The sequence below is a fragment of the Notothenia rossii genome (genome assembly GCF_949606895.1).
Source record: "Notothenia rossii genome assembly, chromosome: 4".
In the NCBI taxonomy this organism is placed as follows: domain Eukaryota; kingdom Metazoa; phylum Chordata; class Actinopteri; order Perciformes; family Nototheniidae; genus Notothenia; species Notothenia rossii.
In genome coordinates this window covers 58,139,605-58,157,290 of record NC_136902.1, presented here as the reverse complement: position 1 = coordinate 58,157,290, position 17,686 = coordinate 58,139,605, and the positions used below count along the sequence as shown (strand labels likewise).

General features: G+C 43.3%; 2 protein-coding genes across 3 annotated transcripts in view; both read left to right on the top strand.

The window, feature by feature from the left end:
• The first annotated feature begins 4,444 nt into the window (after positions 1-4,444).
• Positions 4,445-17,686, top strand: part of LOC307035957 (claudin-4-like) — a 33,823-nt gene continuing 20,581 nt past the window's right edge. Inside the window, exon 1 of one of the 2 annotated variants that reach the window (XM_079675856.1) lies at positions 4,445-4,952. The gene's annotated coding sequence lies outside the window, so the exon portion shown is untranslated. Of the gene's footprint in view, positions 4,953-11,662; positions 11,770-17,686 lie in introns of those variants that run through there. The other variant, XM_079675857.1, reaches the window with a different exon arrangement.
• LOC307035960 (uncharacterized protein) lies at positions 8,847-11,571 on the top strand. The gene is made up of 2 exons (XM_079675860.1): positions 8,847-9,026; positions 9,117-11,571. The coding sequence occupies exons 1-2, from the start codon at positions 8,944-8,946 to the stop codon at positions 9,376-9,378; spliced, it is 345 nt and encodes a 114-aa protein (XP_079531986.1). The 5' UTR covers positions 8,847-8,943; the 3' UTR covers positions 9,379-11,571.

Genomic DNA, 17,686 nt, shown 5'->3' with positions numbered 1-17,686 from the left:
CACCAACAAATCTATACAGGAAAACTCTGACATGCGCAAAAGTTTTCTCATTTGCACTTTTTGTAAGGTAAGAACAGAATGTACGTAAACTCCAGAGCATATTTGCACATTTGAGTACAGAAAATGTTTGGGGACATTTTTTTAAATTTAAATTTTAACCAATGTTGACCATTTTAAACCAAAAATAACTCTACAGTAACACATCACCACACTGACCAAGTAATAGCATACCATTCATCTAAATATTAAGCTCTTTTGGGGTTCACTTACTGTGTACCTCCACTTAAGAACTCTTTAGGTTGTTTTTGGCCATCCTTGACTTAATTATCTCTTTTCAGTTTCTGTGTACTCCCAGCCCTGCAGTCTCGTCCATTTTATGGTGACTGGCAGTGTGTTTACCTGCTATTCAAGATTTACAGGCACATGCTTTCAATTTACGAGGACAATGCAATTAATCAATAAATGAACACAAGAACGAAAAACTCTTAAAGAACAATTCAACGTAGACTTTTCTGAGGACCCTTCTCAAGATATGGATGAATGAAGCCCATTGTCTCTTTATTTATCTAAAGATGGTATCACAGCTGTTCTGCCTTTATGTGAGTGCCCATGTTGTCATGTTGAACACTTAAGGAATCAAAGACTACCCCAACAGGTGGGCCTATTCTCTCGGACATCTAGAATATCATGTTGTTTGATGGACAACAGGGCTGTTGAGGTCAGCTGATAGATGAGGTCTGTCATTACAGGCTTTCCTGTAATTACCAGAGGTCAGTGGGGGTCAGCGATCAGGATGAGTGTCTCTGTTATCTTGTGGTTAACCCCCTCCACAGACACACATGTACACACAAACTCACCCTCACATTCCCACACACAGACAGATAGATTAGATTGAACTTTACTGTCATTGGACAGAGTACCGGGTCAACAACATGTAGGTAGCAGCTAACCAGTGCAAAAGAAACCATCAAATGCAGTATAATGTACAGTATAGGTATATTTCATTTATTTTCATTTTTATTTGTCCCGCTCATGGTACGCAAAACCAAATGTACAATAATTGCCAACAAAACATGACTCAAAACACCATTGAGCGAAAAGGAGCAGGGAGAAGAATAAAATCTTATGTGACCCGCCCCTTTCTAAAAAAACAAAATAAATACAAATAGATGGTTTGCCCTTCATAATAAAAAAAATTCGAAGCCAAACATAACAGTATCTTAGGATACTAAGAGAAACACAAAAAAAATAGTTATTTCCCACTTGACGGTTAACGGAAAGAAACAAAACAACAAAAACAACACCAAAACATCACATGTATAAGGAAAAGCAACACCCTCATCTGAGTCCTACTGGAGAAGAAGGTGGAAAGCGGCGCATGATGATAATAATATAACAATAACAACAATAACAATGGCAATGGGACCTGCAAATAAAGAACAGACATCACATCAAAGACATCAAAAACATTTAACAATGCAGGACCAGAGTACATAGACTTATTCACATTCTGCTTCATATAGTCCCATCTTTCTTAATTTATACAACTTCTTTAACTGAAAAATACATATACAATTCTTTAGATCCTTTAATCTATATGTGTACGTAATGCAAGTATATAAATATGACAAATATAAAAAATGTATTTAACCTCTGAACATTATATTTTAGTATAAACACTATGAAGAGTAGTATATTGAATCCAAGACATTTTTTACTATAAAATGATGCAGCAATGCACTCTGGGATAGACATAGACTTAACATATTCATTAGAACAGACTGTGATTGTTTATGTGAAATATACTCTAAGTGTATGTTTTTACAGGCAGGGGGAGCCACTCTTTCTCCTTGTTCAGTTCACTTTTTTACCAGTCTGTACAGAACAAAGGTTGACTCCTTAACCCCCCCCCCCCCCCCCCCCACCCAAAAAACAGGTTGGCGGAGTCTGTAAAATGTTTCAAACCTCTTGTTTTAAATTCTTTATCTGAGAGCTCTTCCTGATTTGACATGACCTATTGTTTGTATATTTTTGCTTCTGCCTGGTTTTTAATTCTTGAATGAGTTTTGATTAGTTTTTTCTTAAAATTCTATAATGTCCTTATGATGTATTGATTTCATTTGACTTGCATTAAGCTTTTAACTTTATTTTGAGTTTTGAAAAGTCTGTCTAAAAATCTCTATAATGATTATCAACTCAGAAAGGATCAATAATAATCAGGGTTGTTTTCTCCTTTTGGTTTTGATTTTCAATATCAGGGAGTTCATCAAGGAGCAGATCATTTATGGTTTTTTTAAACCTTTAGCATAAGAACACAGTTGAACTATCTGGATTACCAGATGAAATCAGACAAAACCAGACACAGAATGAATTACAAAACAAACGTGATTAGTGGATTGGTGGTGGATCAAAAGTGCTGTTTTACAAAATGCATCTAAATACATTATGCAAATACACTATGAGTGGTTAAATCATCGGTCAAATCTAAAATAATCAGCACAATACCAATACAACTGATAAAAAAGGTGCTCCATTCTGGCAGGATTATTGCAGTGCACACCTCATCATGTTAAACCCTGTAATACAAAACAACATGCGTGCATTGCAGGCTGATAACATTCACATTCACACTTCCCTTTTTGTTGGGATCATGATATCTTACTTAATATAACACAACCACTCTGATGTACTTGGTTTAGTCTTGTCCTGACTATTGCAATCATCTTTGCACTTGTTTTTTTCATTAAGATTCTCTCGACTATTGCAAAACAAAGACTTTTAACCAACACACAGAATATTACGGTTCTATCACATCGTTGATATTAACTGTAATATTTGACATTTTAATCTTTCTATTAGGCTTCAGGTTTCTTGATTTGCTTGTAAAGGTCCTATTTTTCATGTAAGACCTAAGTTAAGTTTGAAATGTATTTGATTGTTTTCCTCTTTTTTGCTCTCTAATGTGTGAAATGTTTGTGACTTTTTGATTCAGATACAGTACAAATAAACACAAGGGAAAAAAATGCTGATTGGGTTTTTTAGGCAACAGAACAATGTGACCTTAGAAAAGAAGAAACACAGATATTTAGAATCAAAAATTATTTCATTGGAAACCTGCCTTTCATTCAGCATATTCAGGCTGTAGCCAATATACACCAAGAATGAAACACATAAGCACATACTAAGAGTTTAAAAAATCAGAAATAAAGTGTGAACTGACAGAAAATGCTCCGTTTTAGTTTAATACACACAGTTAAGCTCACACATACAACAAATGAAGAACATAAAGTAAATGTAAGATAATGCATTCACCTTTCTTTTTAACCCTGATTACATAATCGCGTTACATATAACCCGTTGCCTCCCGATCCTGCTTGTGTCTTTTTTTTATGTGTCATTGTTAACCATGTGAATCAGTGTTATTTCTGTTATTGAAATATAGTTGAAAAGTACAAATGGGGACGCCATACAAATAATGAAATGCAGTAGCAGACGAGGATCTGAATAAACATATAAATCAGATCTAATGCACATACATGTGGCTTGGTGGATGTGCAACATTAATCTCTTACTAACAGGCTATGTTGTGCCCTTTTTATCCACACCAGACATGGCCATCATTTAGGGAGTTCACTCATTTTTTTTCTACAGGTGCAGCTGCTCGATAAGAAATAACCTGGAAATAAACATGTATCCACTCGCAGAGCACCTTGCGGAACATTCACCTGTCATGGGAACGGGAGCGAGTCGGACCGGTTTCCATCAGCCGGTGTCAACTGTGGGTTGTTGTTCCTCCACAGTAAGCTTTGATAAATACAAAGTATTTGTGAGCAATTCTGTATTCAATCCAAAACTTTTTATTTCTTTACATTTTGTTTGCCATTGTTCGTTTTACCACTGATGTGTTTGTGCACTCTTCAAAAGAGCACAGTTCCTTTTCAAAGCCCGGTTGTGATGGATGAGGAAAACCACATGTATTAGGAACGCACTGAATAATTTCAAAATAAGGAAGCAAAAGTTGTTTCTGTTTTTTTTTCAAATTTAACAATGCTTTAATCCCTTCCAGTGAACTACTGAAAATTAACCTCACACACACGCAACAGAAAATTCACCTCACACACACGCAACTGAAAATTACACAAATACTATTTAAATCCTCTCACATTCAGTACTGAACACTTCACACACACACTACTGAAAACATCTGGCCTTGCACACACACTATTGAAATCCTCTCACATTCACGACTGAACACCTCACACACACACAACTAAAAATTAACCTCACACACACGCAACTGAAAACATTTTACTGAAAGGTTCTCAGTAGGGAATGTGCATGTGTTTCACCTATGTGTGTGAGGGGGATTCTTGCTGTAACGGAAGTCATTGTCATGAAACGGAAGTCATTGTAATGAAACGGAACTAACAAAGAACAATGCTGCAGTGATACAGTAGGTGGCGATAATTCTCGTATAGGCTACTCTGTTTGGAAGTCGCCATTAAAGAAGAACAATGAAACACAAGGTCCAATTCAGCATGGATTTATAGAGAAACAGCACCGCAGCCGTAGGCTTTGCAACAGAGCAGTCTACAAACTGATACGGTCTGGTGTTCTTGTTTACATCACCTGGCACAGCTCGTGAGGTGGCCTGGCAACCCACTAGCAACATGCACAGCTGCAATAAGCTAACAAGCTAACTAAACCGAAATTGAGCCAGAACCTTTCCTTTTTTGTTTTACCATTTATTGAAGTGATTGATATTTCAGGCTGAGAGGACAATGGCCAGTTACATATGGTTGATTAAGCTGTGTACTTCTAGCCAACAGTTATGTTAGCATTAGTTAGTTAACAGTAAGTAAATATAGGAGTAACCGATGTACTCCAGCCTGATCCAAATAAGTCTAACCTACGTCTGCTGCTCCCGGTCTGCACGTTTTACGTTGCTTAAGGTAAGTGAACATGAAACAATTCAGCAAAACTTTCAATAATAATCTATGGTATTGAGTTTTTTGGATAATACTTGCATACAAATCTATAAATGCCTTCAGGTTTCTAAAATATATAATATGTGGTAAATTCAACAGTGGATCCAGCAAAGATTCACATTTTTGCATGATTTTAGTTATTGATTTTTTGCTGTTACTTAATGATACTTTTAATAAATTCAAGGCAAGCTTAGTTACATGTGATGGTAGCTAGTTAGTGCTCTTACCTGTGTGCCTTCTCCGCAACCAGACTGTATTAAAACTCTTAACTTACAGTTCTATCTACTTTACTTTAAACAATTAAAAATACAAAATCAACTACATTTATTGATATACCAATCGTTATTTTTGGGGCCTCTTCTTTTAAATTAAACTTTCAGACGTGAGTTATTAAAATACAGTAATAGTATTGTTTATTTTAAAAAACTGAGCCACTCCTTACAGTTAACTTTATATTTATTTTTGTCTAAAGCATTTATTACACACATTTTCCCCTCATATTCACAGTGTGGATCAATTGAGACAGCGTGGTGTCCAGAGAGCTGCAGAGACTTTGGGAGAAACCTCAGTGTGACATATGTCCTGTCTGTTGGTTTGGCTGGAGAGGGAGAGGACTGAGGTAGAGCGGTCTTTCTTTGGGAGGAGGGACCAGGCCTGATGGAGGATGGATTATAGTTGTTACTTTGTCTATTTAAACCAGAACGTTTCTCGATTCTTTGTACAGTATGAAAGGAGTCTTTGTACATTTCACTCCATGCTGAAGTTCACTGATGTCAGGAATCACGGTCTGTCTCTCGTGTTCAGCATCCTCTGGTCTGTCTGCATCACCTGGAAACTTTAAACAAACAGATATATATGTAAATGTTTTGGTCACAGATTTTTTTTTACATGCAAACATCATGTGATAATCTTTTTGTTATCCTTAAAAAAAGTACTGGATATCATAGCCCTTACTGTATCTTATCAGTTGGATTGTGTATTATTGTCTAGTTGGGGTCCTTTTTATTTTACTGTTATTTTGGAATCGTTTTTCATGAGACAGTTAATTTAAATATTTGTCCTATGTCATATTCACATTCATTTGTAACACACATGTAAGGGTAAAAGACAAACGTCTTTAACAAATGTAATGCAATGAATAAGCATAATGGTCACAGAAGCACACATAACGTCATATCTAATATTCAAACAAATCATTTCCTTGTCCCTAAAGCATTGACTACGCTATTTGTCGTCGTTAAATGCAGGCATTAAGTTACATGTTCACGTTCTGCTGCCACAATAAGTCGGTTTCTCAAGTGTAATGATAATAAAATGCTTAGTGAGTATTGGTAATAATATTAATAAAAACAACAAGGTTTGGGTTCGTTCGTTTTAATATTGTAACGGACTGGTTATAATGTTGATGTTTGATGTGTTTGTTGTTCAGAGTTTGTATGCATTTTACAGAGTGTCAGTGAACGTGCCACTGTTTTGATGGATGGTTCTTGTGATCTGTAGCTGTGGGTTTGGGTGGGAGAGTGTTGTCTGGTTGGTTGCGGCTCGAAGAGAGAGGTTCCTAGGGAGTGAGACGCTGGAAGCTAGGGAGAGCTAGCGGAGACGTGACGGAGAGTAAGACTAGGACAGGGTTAGTGGATTGTTTTGGCGTGGTTACGGCCAACAGTAACCTGTGATCTGAATAATAAACTCCCGGATAAAGGACAAACTAAGCCTCCCTGTGTTCTTGTAGCGAGACGCTACATTTGGTGTCTGAAGTAAAAGTTCAACTCGGATTAACGGCATTAGCGGCGTGCTACAGTGATTGCTGCCATACAGCCTACAGTTTCCATCTCGGTGAGAACATGTCGCTGTGGGACTACTCTAAAATTGAACGGGAGGAGGAAGCTGACGAGCGGCAACACTTCGGCGCTGCTGAGGGTCAGGGAACGGACAGCCACAGAGAGCGGGTGAGAGAAATGACCATGAGAATGGCCGCTGAGTCTGGCTTCGACCGCTCCGGCTACTCCCCCGATAGAGACGCCACACGCGGGAAAACAGAGACAAAGAGGGCAGGCACGAGTCAACACACTGAGCAGTGTGTTTAACCAGCCTGCTGCTACTTAACCCTGATGATAGGAGAGACTATGATGCTTTGGTGGGAGCTTTAAAGAGGCGCTTTGGACTATGCTCTGCAGCTAGCCTGCTCCGCTCTGAACTGTGTAGCCGCAAGCGTCGGCCTGGGGAGCCGCTGAGGGAGCTCGCCAACGACATTGAGGGGCTGGTTCACCGCACCTATGCTCACATGCCTCCTGTTATCCAGAGTGAGTTAGCCCGGGACTACTTCCTCCAGGGCCTACTACCAGCCGACCTGCGTACACAGACTTTGCTCGCCCACCCCAAGTCTCTACAGGAGGCTTTGGAGCTAGCCACAGAGAGAGAGATGCTATGTACTGCTTCATGGAGTGCGGATGACAACACACCGAAGGTGAGCGCCACATGTGGTTTTGAGCTGAACACAGCAGAGCCGGCCTGGGTGGAAAAATTGACACAGCTTGTGCGTGCCATCACGCTGAGAGAGGAGCAGTCTCCGAGACCCCGCCAGAGGATCTGCTAGGGGTGTGGACAGCCCGTGTGGATGCGCTGGCCATCTGGTTCGAGATTGGCCTCGCGGCACAGCTAACCAGGGAAACGGGGCCGGGTCTGCATAACCGGGACAATGCGGACCCCTGATGATGTGTCACGTCCCTCTTCAAATGAGGAAACGTCGCAGCGCATTAACCAAGCAGAAGTGTTACAACCAACAGAAGAGGCTGGTGGCCAGCCTGAGCGAATCATCAGGCTGGGCCGAACATGGGTTGAGGACTGCTGGTATGCCCCAGTGACTATTGCGGGAACAGACTGTTTTGCGCTGGTCGACACAGGTTCTTCAGCAACCCTGGTGAAGCCTGAAACGGTGAGAAATAAAAGAACTATTTGCCCCAACATAGTGAAATACAGACAGTTACCGGGGAACGGTCTCCGATGGTGGGAGAGACAATTGTGACAATGGGGGTGGGAAAGAAGTCTGTTCGCTGCCCAGTGTGGGTCGCAAACCTGGAAGATTGCATCCTGGGGCTGGATGTTCTTGGGACATTAGACAAAGAGGGGTACACTCACTTTTCCAGATGGACAGGTCGTTCAGATGTGTAGGCGGCCACCCCAGACAGGCTGTCATGTGACCCAAACCATTATAACACAGACAACCAAGACCGTGACCGACGCTGTTGCTTGTTGCGACCCCCAGATGACGGCACCTGCACAAACCCTCACCCTGCCGACCCTGGACCCTTGGCTTCACCCAGTCATTGCTGCAGAACCTGTCGCAGATGAGAGTTTCGGCAGTGACAGAGGTCTGGCAGAGAAACTCTGATGGACTAACTCCCAATGAGCAGAACCTGCTGCTGCAGCTCTTGCTGAAATTCAAAGACTGTTTTTCACTGTCTGAGGCAGATGTTGGCCGGACAGATCTCATCGACATTGGAGATGCACAGCCCATTAGAATGAGACCACGACGCCTCGCTCTGGCCAGACAAGCTGCAGCAGATAAAGTACTGGGGGAGGTGCAACGAGCTGGACTCATCGAACCCTCCAACAGCCCCTGGGCCGCTCCAGTAGTCATGGTTCCCAAGAAAAAGAAGGAGGGCTTTCGGTTCTGCGTAGACTTCAGACCGCTCAATAAAGTGACCAAGAAGGACCCTGTACCCACTTCCTCGCATCGATGAGGCACTCGATACAGTGGCAGGGTCTTCCTGGTTCTCCTCCCTGGACCTGCGTAGCGGATATTGGCAGGTCCCCCTTGCCCCTGACGCCAGACAGAAAACAGCCTTCATCACCAACGGGGGTTTATGGCAGTTTAAAGTTCTCCCATTCGGCCTCTGTAATTCCCCTGCCACGTTTGAGAGGCTTATGGACCAGGTGCTGGCAGACATCCCCCGCCATGAGTGTGTTGTTTACCTTGAGGACATCCTCGTCCATGGGAGATCCTTCAAATCAGCTCTCGGGGCCCTCAAACGTGTGCTGGTGAGAGTGGCTGGAGCAGGACTAAAATTGCACCCCCAGAAGTGCTGTTTCGTGAAGCGTGAGGTGACCTTTCTTTTCTTTTTTTCACAGGCTAACGGACGGCGGCGTCGGCACCATGGGAGAGAAGGTGCAGGCTGTGAAGGACTGGCCCACCCCCAGCTCTGTGCAGGACCTGAAGAGCTTCCTGGGCCTGTCCTCCTATTACAGGAGGTTTGTGAAAGGGTTCTCCTGTATGGCTGCGCCGCTGTTCCACCTGTTACAGAAAGGAGAGGTATTTTCATGGACAGTGGAGTGTCAGGCAGCATTTACTACAGGAAGCCCTAGTGGAGGCACCGATCCTCTTCCCCCCTGACCCCACCCTTCCCTTCATCCTCGACACCGATGCCAGCAACAGTGGAGCAGGAGCCGTGCTGGCCCAGGTGACACCAAAAGGAGAGAGAGTAGTGGCCTACTATAGCAGAACATTTAACAAAGCTGAACGCCGCTACTGTGTCACCAGACGGGAACTGCTTGCTGTGGTCAGCGCCATCCGGCACTTCAGGTACTACCTAGGGGGCCTCCACTACACAGTCCGGACTGATCACTCTGCCTTACAGTGGCTCATGTCCTTCAAAGAACCAGAAGGCCCGCTGGCACGCTGGATTAAATAGTTACAAGCATATGACTTCACCATAATTCACAGACCTGGCGTGCAGCACGGCAATGCTGATGCACTCTCCCGCCGCCCCTGCTACAGTGATGACTGCCGCTACTGCGTGAAGAGAGAGACACAGGAGAGCGAATGTCTACAGGCTGAGGTGATATGTGCAGCGATGGGACCAGTGGGGGCATCAACTGACCATGGACTTTTAGCTGTAGATGCTGCCGAATGGAGGAAGAATCAGGAGGGGGATGTCGACATCAGGCCGGTAACCGCTTGGGTGGCTGCACAACACAAGCCCCGGTGGGAACAGGTCTCTGAGTTTTCTCGTGCCACTAAAGAGCTATGGTCAATGTTTGAAGCCCTGCGCCTGTGTGGTGGAGTGCTGCAGAGGGGGTGGAAGGAACCGGCTCCTGACACGGTGGCAGGTGGTGGTGCCGAGGACCCTGCGGGAGACGGTACTTCGGTGAGTGCATGGAACTCCAGGATCTGGTCATTTTGGGGTTTCTAAGACTCTCTGTCTGCGACAGAGATTCTACTGGGACCAACACAGACGAGATGTGGAAGATTACTGTTGCCGCTGCGAAAACTGCACTGCACGTAAGGGCCCTACCGACAGATCTCATGCCCAGCTCCAGCAGTTTCTGGTAGGGTGCACAATGGAGAGGATCGGGATTGACGTTCTTGGGCCGTTTCCCCGCACAGACAAAAGGGAACCGCTACATCCTCACAGCCAGTGACTACTTCACTAAGTGGCCTGAGGTATACAGCCTACCAGATCAAGAGGCTTTTCACTGTCTGAGGCCGATGTCGGAAGAGGCAGAGACTATTGTGGATGCTTTGGTGGAGGGAATGTTTAGCAGGTTCGGGGCGCCTGAAGTAATACACACAGACCAGGGCCAGAACTTTGAGTCTCGAGTGTTTAAGGCTATGTGCGAAAATCTGGGATCCCATAGGACCCGCACCACACCCCTTCACCCACAGAGCGATGGCCTCGTAGAAAGGTTCAACCGCACAGTGGCTCAACAGCTTGCCATAGTGACGGCAAAGCACCAAAGAGACTGGGACGCCCGTGTCCCCCTCGTGCTGATGGCGTACCGGTCTGTGACCCAAGATTCCACTTCCTGTTCCCCTGCCCCCCTCATGTTAGGAAGGGAGATGCGCACGCTGGGCGAGATGATGATGGGCTTGCCCCCCGATGCTCCTGTGGACCCCCCAGGGTTCGAATATGCCAGGAAACTCCAGGAACGGTTGCAGTCTGCTCACAACTTTGCCAGGCGCCAGCTACAGAGTGCAGGGGCGAGGAAGAAGAGGAACTACGACGTGCATGCTAGAGGACGGCATTTCATTGCAAGCGAGTTGGTCTGGGTGTCAGGATTCTCATGTTTTGTCACGTTTGTAGTCTTGTATGTCTGGTTATGGTTGTTTTCCCTCCATGTATAATGTCTGGTCCTTCTTCCTGTGTTTTTCCTTCCTGTCGTTAGTTTCCCTGGTGTGTCTAATTGTCTGATTGTGTTCACCTGTCGCCCTTGTGTTTCTCCTCCCCTGCCCGGCTGTTTCTCGTCTTGTGATTACCCCTCTCTGTATTTAGTCTTGTCTCTTCCTGTGTTCAGTGTTGGTTCATTATTTTGTCGTTCCTGTTCCCCTTCATGTTGGTCTCTGTCACCTTTGTATTGGATGCTACCTGGTACCTGTTTTTGGATTCTTGTTTTTGTTCAGCTTTTGTTGAATAAAGCTCGCCTTTTGTTTCCTTTTCAAACCAGCTTCCTCCTCATTCTGCATTTGGGTCCTATTTTTCCCCAACCCTGACAGAATGAACCAACCAGATATGGGCCCAGCAGATCCTTTTGAGCAGGAATTATTGGATTTTCCTTTTTTTTTGGCTAACTGCTCTGATAGATGGAGGGGAGCTGCGAGAGGCTGCTCTGGCAGAGGCACGCCAGATGACTATGGAGAAAATAGACTTGGTGAAATTCCTACCTAGCTGGATTTTGGATTTCCTCTCGGTTTCTTATCCCTGCATGCTCTGTAAACAGAGGGAAGTATTCTTCAGTTCTCTTCTCAACTTATATGTATAAGAAAGAATACAAAACTAACTGAGCTGTAAGTATCCGTGCATCTTACTCTGAGGGTGCTTCTCATGTTCTCGCTCTCTAACTCACCCGAGAACAGCATAAAAAGACGTGAGCTTGGACTTCAAAATAAAAGAATAAATATTGCACGCATGAAACATTGCAACAATAATAATTAGTACACTTAGAAAATACACATTACAGTTAAATTATGAACATGTAAAGGCTGCACTTACACTCCCACCAAATCACACATTACTCGTGAGATTTCACACAAAAGATTGTTTGTACAAAGTACACGCTTTACCCTTTGAAATAGACATTACCTGTAACAACTTAACATGGAATCTCAGGCAACACATTAAACACCTTATTCTCTCTCAAGCAGAGTAACAACCTTGTGTACAGGTCTTTCAAGGAACACTAATTGTGGGTTTCCCCTTGTTGTCTAATGTGGTTTGGCTAACCAGTAATTTAAGTTTTCCGACCCTACTATCTGACCCTGGAAAGACTTCTGTGATTTTTTAGTCTTCTTTCAATAAGATTTAGGCGGTGTACTGCGCATGACTTGTTGTCAGGTAACTTTGGTCTTTCGCCTTTGAATGGTTGTATATTCATTGGTTCTTTGTTTCACACCTTGGTGTTCTTTGGCATGTTGTTTCAGTCTTGCAACTGCTCTTGACCAATCAGAACATTTCTGAAAGCGATCCAATAATGACCTGTCTTCCTTGCGAATTTCAGGATCATCCTCATTGATTTCTCCCACCTTGCATTCTCTTACAGGTAGGTCCTTTTGCCAAATAAACTTTGGTGCTGTGAACCAGTTTGAAGTCTTCAGTCGCTCTGCCGTTAAACCTCGAGAGGCATGATCTGCTGGATTGTCTTTAACTTTGGTTCGGCTCACATAGTGTACTTCAGTTTTGTGACTGAGAGAAGGTTCTACACCTGGTGTCACTTGTCTTACTACTATGCGATGGCTAACGCCAATGGCGTCTCCATAATCTAGACAGGGATTCATGTTTCCAACAATACTCCATCCAAGGTCTGTACGTTGTGCGTAAGGTTGATTTTCTTTGCCAGACACAACTTCTCTTGGAAGTAAAGCTTGTGAGCAATTGTACCCTATGAGCAGACCCACTTCACAGTCTTGCAGAGGTGCAATCTCTCCTTGGAGGTAATCTAGATGAGACTAAGCTTTTGCAGTTTCATCTGTTGGTATGTGAGTTCTGTTGGCTGGAATGATAGACTGGTGGTAAGGGAATCTTTTTACCGGAGTAAAAGCCTCTGACTTGTAGATTGTTCACTCTTTGAGCGCTTACAACTGTGGTTCTTGAGGTCATAGTAGATAGCTTGAGCTTGACTTGTTGTTTACTTGCTTCCAAAGCCTCAGCTACTTCACTTAGCACAAATGTTGTGTCACTTTGAGAATCCAACAGAGCGTATACAAGGATTTCTTCTGCTGGTTGAGATGTGGTTGAAAGCCAGACTGGAATTATAGCAGTTGTTTGTGTATTACCTTCACCAAGTATATCCGCTGTGGTTCTTTCTTCTTGTTATGTTGGTTGAGGTCTTTCTTTGTATCTTTCTTTATTTGTACGCTTTTCATGCAGACAGGTAGGATGTTGCTTCTTGCACACTTCACATACACTCCTACTGTGGTAGCTCCTTGACTGATGGCCAGTCTCGAGACATCCAAAGCATAGCTTCTGAGCTTGAATGTACTTGATTCTTTCTGGAACAGCTTGCTCCATGAACTTCCTGCAATTGATCAAGGAATGCCAATTCTTCTTACAGAGAATACATGTTAAGACGGTGTTTGTCTGAACCTGTGGTCAGTATCTTTGCTGCAAAGCTTTGTTGTCTTTGAGATGTAGTGTTTTCAGCTTCACCTTGCTTCAGTGATTGCAATGATGTGACAAGGTTACAGGCAATCTTTGCTTCTTTTGTCAAAAACTTTACAAATTGGCTGAAGGAGGGAAATTGTTTACTGTCTTCTTGGACTTCAGTAACCTTCCGATTCCAGCTTTGAAAGTATTTGCCTGTTTTCATTACAGCCATTCAAGATTTCGAATGCCTTGATGTGGACCATGGCAGCCTCGTAACTACGGAGAAAGTCTGCAAAATATCTGAGCTTAAAGCTGTCCTTAGATCCTATCTTGGGCCACGATTGAAGCTTGTCTCTATAGGCTTTTGCAATTGTAAATGGATTCCCATATCTCTCCTCCAAAATATCCCATGCTGCAACATAGGCAGATTTGGTTCCGAGCAGGAAATAACCATCAAGTGCTTTCTTAGCTTGTCCACTAACATATCTCCTTAAGTAGTATATTTTTTCTTTATCTTGGATGTCCTTCTGGTCAATCAGTATTTCAAATGCAAGTTTCCAGTCATTGTATTTCAATGCATCCCCGCTGAATACTGAAGGTTCAGGAACTGGAATTCTGTTGGCAGTTAAGGCACCAGCTAGCACCTTAACAAGCTCTGCTGTACTTTCACTTGAGGAAGTAGTGACAACCTGTCGTTGAGGACTTGTGGGAGCAGGCACTGGGTTACTTACCAAATCCCTCTGGAGCACATCTTTCCATTCTTCTTTAATGGACTCTTCTTGGTCATACACTTGTATTCTTTTTCGTGCTGCATTGAAACCTTTTACTGCTTCCAAATGCTGTATTTTTCTCCGTTTGTCATCCAGAGTCTGTTGTAGAGCCACATGCTCTTCTTCTAGGCGAGCTTTAATTTGAGCTTCCTCTTCCTCTCTTTCTGAACGATGTCTTAACTCTTCTGCTTATCTTTCTAAACAACGCCTCATGGCTGCAGTCTCTTGATCAGCTATCTTTCTTTTAGCTTCTGCCTCCAAGCGCTGAATCTCCAAATGTTCTCTTTCTTGTTCTTGTAACACTTTCAGAACAGCTTGGCTTGCAGCAGCCTCAGCAGCAGCTTCTTGTCGTTTCGCAGAAGACTGGTTCGATTGCTTGGAGTTGCTTTTCGAAGAAGAAGTGTAGGTGCTTGAGTTAAAGAAAGTACCTGCTTCAGGCAAATCTTTATTTTCTCCTTCTGGAACCTTTCCATCCAGGAGACTTGAGGCTCTGATGATGACAAACTTAGAAATCTCTGCACACAGATCCACTCTTCGACGCGTGTCCTGTCTGGAGTTGAGATTGTACGCAGATCCTCATAAACATGTCGGACATCTTCTGACAAACTTGTGACATCATGAATTATTTCATTAAGCAAATCTTCAGATAAAGACCTCTGTTGTTTGAGATAATGGCCGCTTAGCTGTTTTCACTTGTGTTCTCCATTCCTCATAATTGTAGTTGAACTTTTTTAGGAGCGTTTTCATTTGCTCTTCTTGCATTTTTCTACCCTTTTCTGTAGGAGTTTTAGTTATTTGACCTCTTCTTAGCTGCTGTGCTTCAGTGTTATCCACAGCTTCGTCTTGGGACTCTGCACTTTCCCTAACCTGAATTGTAGGCTCACTAGACTTAGACATTAGTAATCACTACTTTAAAGTGACTCACTTTTATAAACAGCAAAATTCAGTTAAACCTTTTAATGAACTTTCAACACTTACTCAAATGTAAGTGTGACTTAAATGTACCCTATAAGACTTCAATAGAGGTAGAAATACACTTAAAATAGAAAATGTGTAAAACACAGCTTAATTGAACTTTAAACCTTTCAAAAATATACTCAAAAATAAGACTTCAGAACTTCAATTAAATAACTTTCACTTATTATTCCCAAAAACACACTTTGAATTAGAAATAAAAACACTTATTTTCCGTTTAACTTTACGCCTTAATTAACAAGCCTTAATAAAATGACATGAGCAAATAAGTCAAAACGCTAACCACACACACTACTATAGTTGGTACTCACAGTAATAATAGTTTAGCAAACCTTTACAGAAGCCCTCTACTCAGATAACTCTTGATTTCTTACGGCTCCTACACACGGCGGCGTGCGTTGTCGCTTGCCGGCGGGGGGGGGGGCTGAAACTCGACCAACAACCAATCACATGAATCTCCCGCAACAGACACACAAGCACGCGGTTTGATTGGCTAGAGCTTGCACTGGCATATGATTCGATTGGCTGACGCCTTCGTCGAGGCGGCAAAAGTAGAACATTGCTCTACTTTTGCAGCGAGCACCGCGAGAGAAGCTACGCTTTGCTCCCACAATGCAGTTCGGCGAATCGTGACGTCGCTCTCATTGCGTTTTGTTTTTCATTTGTGCTGTTTCATGTGTCTTTGAGGTAAACAGATGTATAATCTTGACCCAGCTTGACCTCGATGTTTTGAATTGTTTGGAACTTCAAAGTCCTTTGATAATGTCTCTTTAGCAAAGAGATATACACAGCCATACATACAGTCCTTGAAGTAAATAAAAACACCTGGCTGCAAAGCCAAAGCTTCAAATGTGTGTAGTTTGGCTGGATGCTCATTTCATTCCTGTGATACGCAACAAACAGTAAGATGAAGAGGAGATTCTCTGTGGGGCAAGAGGTCTCATGCAGCCCGTAACTTCAGCTGCAGGACTCATGCTCTGAAACAGAAACTCCCTGAGAAGGAGAATCTGGTGTGGATCTGAACTGTGCTTGAAAGGAGTCAGCTCAAAGATAAAACACTTTTTTGCCAAACATGAGAAGGAGAATCTGATGTGGAGTTTGCAGTGGAGTCTGATCCTTCTTCGTCCGACCCTTCCCCTGAAAGTGGAGAGGACACAAAGGATCCCATCCCGTAGCTGCGCTACATGCCTCTGCACTATCCTATCCGGAGGATCGTGTCCATCATGGGTGGACATCAAAACATTTTCAAATCTGGTTTCCCTCTCACGAGGAAACGCAGCGCTGCATTCCTGCTGCCAGAGGTTTGGTTTCAGGGCCCACGCGTTATGCCATCACGAGTGGCCTAAATAAGAATTCATGACGTGGAATCCTTCTTTGATTTATTCTTTACCCCTGAGATCATCATCAGTAGTATTGTCTACATGACACACCTGCATGGGGGCGTTCGGTGGCAAACTGGAGGGATGTTGATGCCACAGATGTTTGAGCAAACATTGGATAGGATAGTGCAAAGGAATGTAGCGCAGCTACGGGATGGGATCCTCTGTGTCCTCTCCACTTTCAGGGGAAGAGTCAGACGAAGAACGATCAGACTCCACCACAAACATCTGATCATTTCTCTAAGCATGGCTTCACGTGGCGGCGCAACGAATATTCTTGTTACTCCTGGGGCAATCTCTGGTGCTATCATCCCCTTTGTGGTGTGATTGAGGAAGAGATCACTAAGCACTTTAGTGACCATCAGGCTTTTTCCATCTAAAAGGTTTTGTAGTCCTTCATACATCTCAACCTCATCACCATCGTGTTGTTCCTCAGCAGCTCCTCAGCAGCTCCTCTGAAGCTCCTCAACCTCCTCAGCAAAGGACCTCATCGATTCCCCTGTATCAACGTGGGATTCGGGGCAGAATTGTTCCTTCTTCTCTGCCCCCATCCGATAAATGAACTGTTTGGCAAAAAAGTGTTTTATCTTTGAGCTGACTCCTTTCAAGCACAGGCAGATCCACACCAGATTCTCCTTCTCAGGGTGTTTCTGTTTCAGAGCATGAGTCCTGCAGCTGAAGTTACGGGCTGCATGAGACCTCTTGTCCCACAGAGAAGCTCCTCTTCATCTTACTGCTTGTTGCGTATCACAGGAATGAAATGACCATCCAGCCAAACTACACATATTTGAAGCTTTGGCTTTGCAGCCAGGTGTTTATATTTACTTCAAGGACTGTATGTATCGCTGTGTATGTCTGTTTGCTAAAGAGACATTATCAAAGGACTTTGAAGTTCCAAACAATTCAAAACATCGAGGTCAAGCTGGGTCAAGATTATACATCTGTTTACCTCAAAGACACATGAAACAGCACAAATGAAAAACAAAACGCAATGAGAG